Below are 3,276 nucleotides of genomic sequence, written 5' to 3' on the forward strand. Positions count from 1 at the left end.
GGACCGCCAGATTTACAGGAGACGTTACGTCGGCGCCAATGCTGGAAATAGCGCGAACCGTGCCGTTTCCACTAGCAAAACTATAAACTCACCACCACCACCACCACCTTCTTCCACGCTTCTCTGGATATAGATTCGCGATCGAATATATAATCGAGGCTCCCCGCGTCCAAGTTATTTTCACCTGGAATCCGCCGAGGGTTGAAAAGTTCCGAAATTAGAGAGGAGGAAGGGGGAGGGACGCGAGAAGAGAAGCCGAGGAGGATCGATATCGAGGGGAACGAAGACAGATTTCTAACAGATCCCTCGACGATTAATCGCGCGTCGAAACGCGGTGAATCGAAGGAATAACTGCTCCTCTACTCTCCTCCGTTGCACCCGACGTGACCTTAATTACTGCGTCGACTAATCGATCCCTCCCCGCATTGTGATCGTGCTATCCCCGACACCGGTCCGGTACCAACGTAACCGCTTCATGCTGAATGGTATCTTAATTGCCGGTCGGATAATCCGATTCAGCCACTTAATCGATTATGCGCCTCTATAGAGCTGTCGCAGTCGCATTCACCGAATCTTGATGGAATTTCCCCATTTACCGATTAAGTAGAATGCCGTTCCCGAGTGGCCGATCCGTGCGCACAGACAGAGAGACGGAGGGGGAGGGAGGAGGAGGAGGGCAAACACGCGAAGCAGCAAGGATTCCCGAGACGATTCCTACGGAGGATCCCCTCTCTCTCTCTCTCTCTCTCTCCATCTCTCCAGCCGCCGACGACGACTTCATTAAAATCACCGGGGGCCTCGTTCTTTTTATCCTCCGATATCCAAACGATTATCCGTGGAATGCCTCCTTCTTCCTTTGGTCTTCGAGCGGTCGGAAGATTATTCGCGATGGCAGCCGCGATACGCAAGGAAAGAAGAAGAAGAAGAAGACGAGAAGGAGGAGGAGGGCAAGAAACGCGTCATCGAGCCGAGGATTTTTTCACGGGCCGTTGAATAACGAGCCACGCATGGGAAAGGGAGGGAGATGGTCCCTAAACTTGCCAGATAAGCATCGCAAAGTAGACGGTAGTCGAAGAAACTGCCGTTAATTAGCCAAAAAGTGAAGCCAGGATCCCCTGCCCTCCTTCTCCTCCTCCCCCTTCTCCTCCTTCGCTNTTTTTTCTCCGCCACGACGGCACCACCGTGAATAAAGTACACGTCCTCCCATCCTTCCCTTCCACCCCCTTGGCTTCCAAGGCTCACCCTCTCTCCTCAGCCCCATAACCATCCGGTGTACGCACGAGGCCTCGCCCCCTCGTCGAGAAGAGAAGAACGAAGGGCCAAAAAGGGCCCCACGCCGTTCCTCCTCCTTCTCGCCCCTGTTATCTCGCAACGCCTTGAGCTCAGCCAACAACTCTTTTTCCATCCTCTTCCTTCCTTCCCTTCCCGCTCTAACTCTCTTTCCATCGCCCGAACTCCCGATCCTAATCTCGATAATGACGCGTAATGGCTGCCGGCGTGAATGTAGCNGTCCGTGGCCGGTGTACCGGTCGTATATCTGTCCGGTGCGAGAGCCGCGCGCCATTTCACCCCGGCGAAATGCACGGGGAAGAACGGCCGTTTCCAGCCTGTTTTTCTGCGTACGTGTTCTTCTTCTCCCCCACAAGTATCCCGCCACAAGTTTCTAGGAAACGCACGTTTAATTGCTTTCTTCCAGTGGATCGAGGAACGAAGGATCTCGTTTGTATAATTCTTACCCGCTTCGCTCTCTTTTTATTTTCTTCGTTTTCGTTTCCTCGCTGCCTCGTCCCCACTTTCTCATCCGTGTTCTCTTGGTGTGTTGTTCCAGATACGGTTATGAGAAGAGTTCGATGACCAGTGGATAGCGGACCATCCATCGACGCCACCATGGACTACCTGCACACGTGCCTCATCTTCTATCTATCGATCCTCTGTTTCCGCGGAGGACGAACCATAGACATATGTGAGTATGCGCACGATGGGAGGGAACGTTCGAAATCGACCGCGCTTAACGATCCAGGCGTCTTGCGATCGATGATGATTCTCGATTAACCGCAATTGGCGACGAGACAACGACGCGGTTTGAAACGGTAAAAAAGTAAACTGACCGTCTGTCGACCAACTTGTCGAGAATCTTTCATTCAATAATTAATCGTGTCGAGAAGTGTTGCTTTCTACGATGCACGAGGTGAAAAAGAATCCTCCGATATCACGCATATCCCTCTATATTTCGCTCCATCTTGTTCCTTCTTCGAGGAACACTTATAGTAAGAAGGAAAAGAGAGACGAGAGAAAGAGAGAAAGATGTATAACCTCAAAGGGAGAATGGAATTACATCCTTAACCAGCCAATTGATTCGAAACGAGCGACCACGTGCTCGTCTTCGATCACTCGTCCAAGCTCGGAAGGCGGAAAATCGATTCCTCTTCTTCGAAACACGCGTTTACATCCGAGGCCATAATTCTTCACGCTATGGTAACACGCTCGTGTTAAAAAAAACAGCGGTGGAACGGCGTAACCCTCGCGACACCCTTTTCTAAACCTCCCCGCCGCTTTCCATCCCATTGACCCCGGATAGGCGGCCCCGGCTCGTCAGGTGTAAACGGGCCGGGGAAAAGCTCGCAAAGTGTCCCGAGAGTTGGCTCGCCCGACGAGGCTTTTACGTGTGACGTCGCCTTACGTACGAGACGCGTTTATTTCGCACCCCCATCGTCGCGAAAACTTGGATGGAGCGGGTCGAAGAGCGCGGAGATGGATAGGGTCGGCGTTTCGGTCTGGTTCCCCCCTCGCCTGGCCGGGGAGGGGGCCGTACACTCTACACGTAACAGTTTTAGAAAGAAATAAATCTCTACGCCCGGTGGAATGTTTAATGGAGTGGGCGGGTTCGCGTTTTTGTCGCGAGGCGAGGCGTTCTTGCGAGGACCCGGCCGGAAGATTGAAATTTATCGCGACGCTCCGTCTCTAATGATGGGAATCGGCGAGCTAGCGGCAGATTTTTCAAGGATGTTAAGTGGTACGGGCGTGGAGTAATCCGTGGAGGTTTATCGGAAAATGAAGGGAATATATATATATAGATTCGTATATAGGGAGCAATGAAATCGGAATTCCATCACGCTCGAGGTCTCGAATCTCGCCAACCTCCTCGTCCGCTCTCCTCTCCTCGAATTCAATCACGCCTCTAAACTTGGCCGCGGCATCGTCCTCCCCATTCCCTTACGATCTTTGGCGGCAATAAAACGTTGGAGAAATACAGGACGCCCGTCCAAACCGTGGCGT

At 52.4% G+C, this 3,276-nt stretch overlaps 1 protein-coding gene across 1 annotated transcript in view; it reads left to right on the plus strand.

Annotated features, from left to right (window-relative positions):
- LOC102673816 (discoidin domain-containing receptor 2-like) overlaps nucleotides 1–3,276 on the plus strand; it is a 123,829-nt gene that overhangs the window by 88,225 nt on the left and 32,328 nt on the right. The window contains exon 2 of the mRNA XM_006618675.2: nucleotides 1,829–1,963. Within this exon, the coding sequence (XP_006618738.1) occupies nucleotides 1,888–1,963 (76 nt within the window). The 5' untranslated portion in view covers nucleotides 1,829–1,887. The remainder of the gene's footprint in view (nucleotides 1–1,828; nucleotides 1,964–3,276) is intronic.

This window comes from Apis dorsata, unplaced genomic scaffold (genome assembly GCF_000469605.1).
Source record: "Apis dorsata unplaced genomic scaffold, Apis dorsata 1.3 scaffold_365, whole genome shotgun sequence".
Taxonomy (NCBI): domain Eukaryota; kingdom Metazoa; phylum Arthropoda; class Insecta; order Hymenoptera; family Apidae; genus Apis; species Apis dorsata.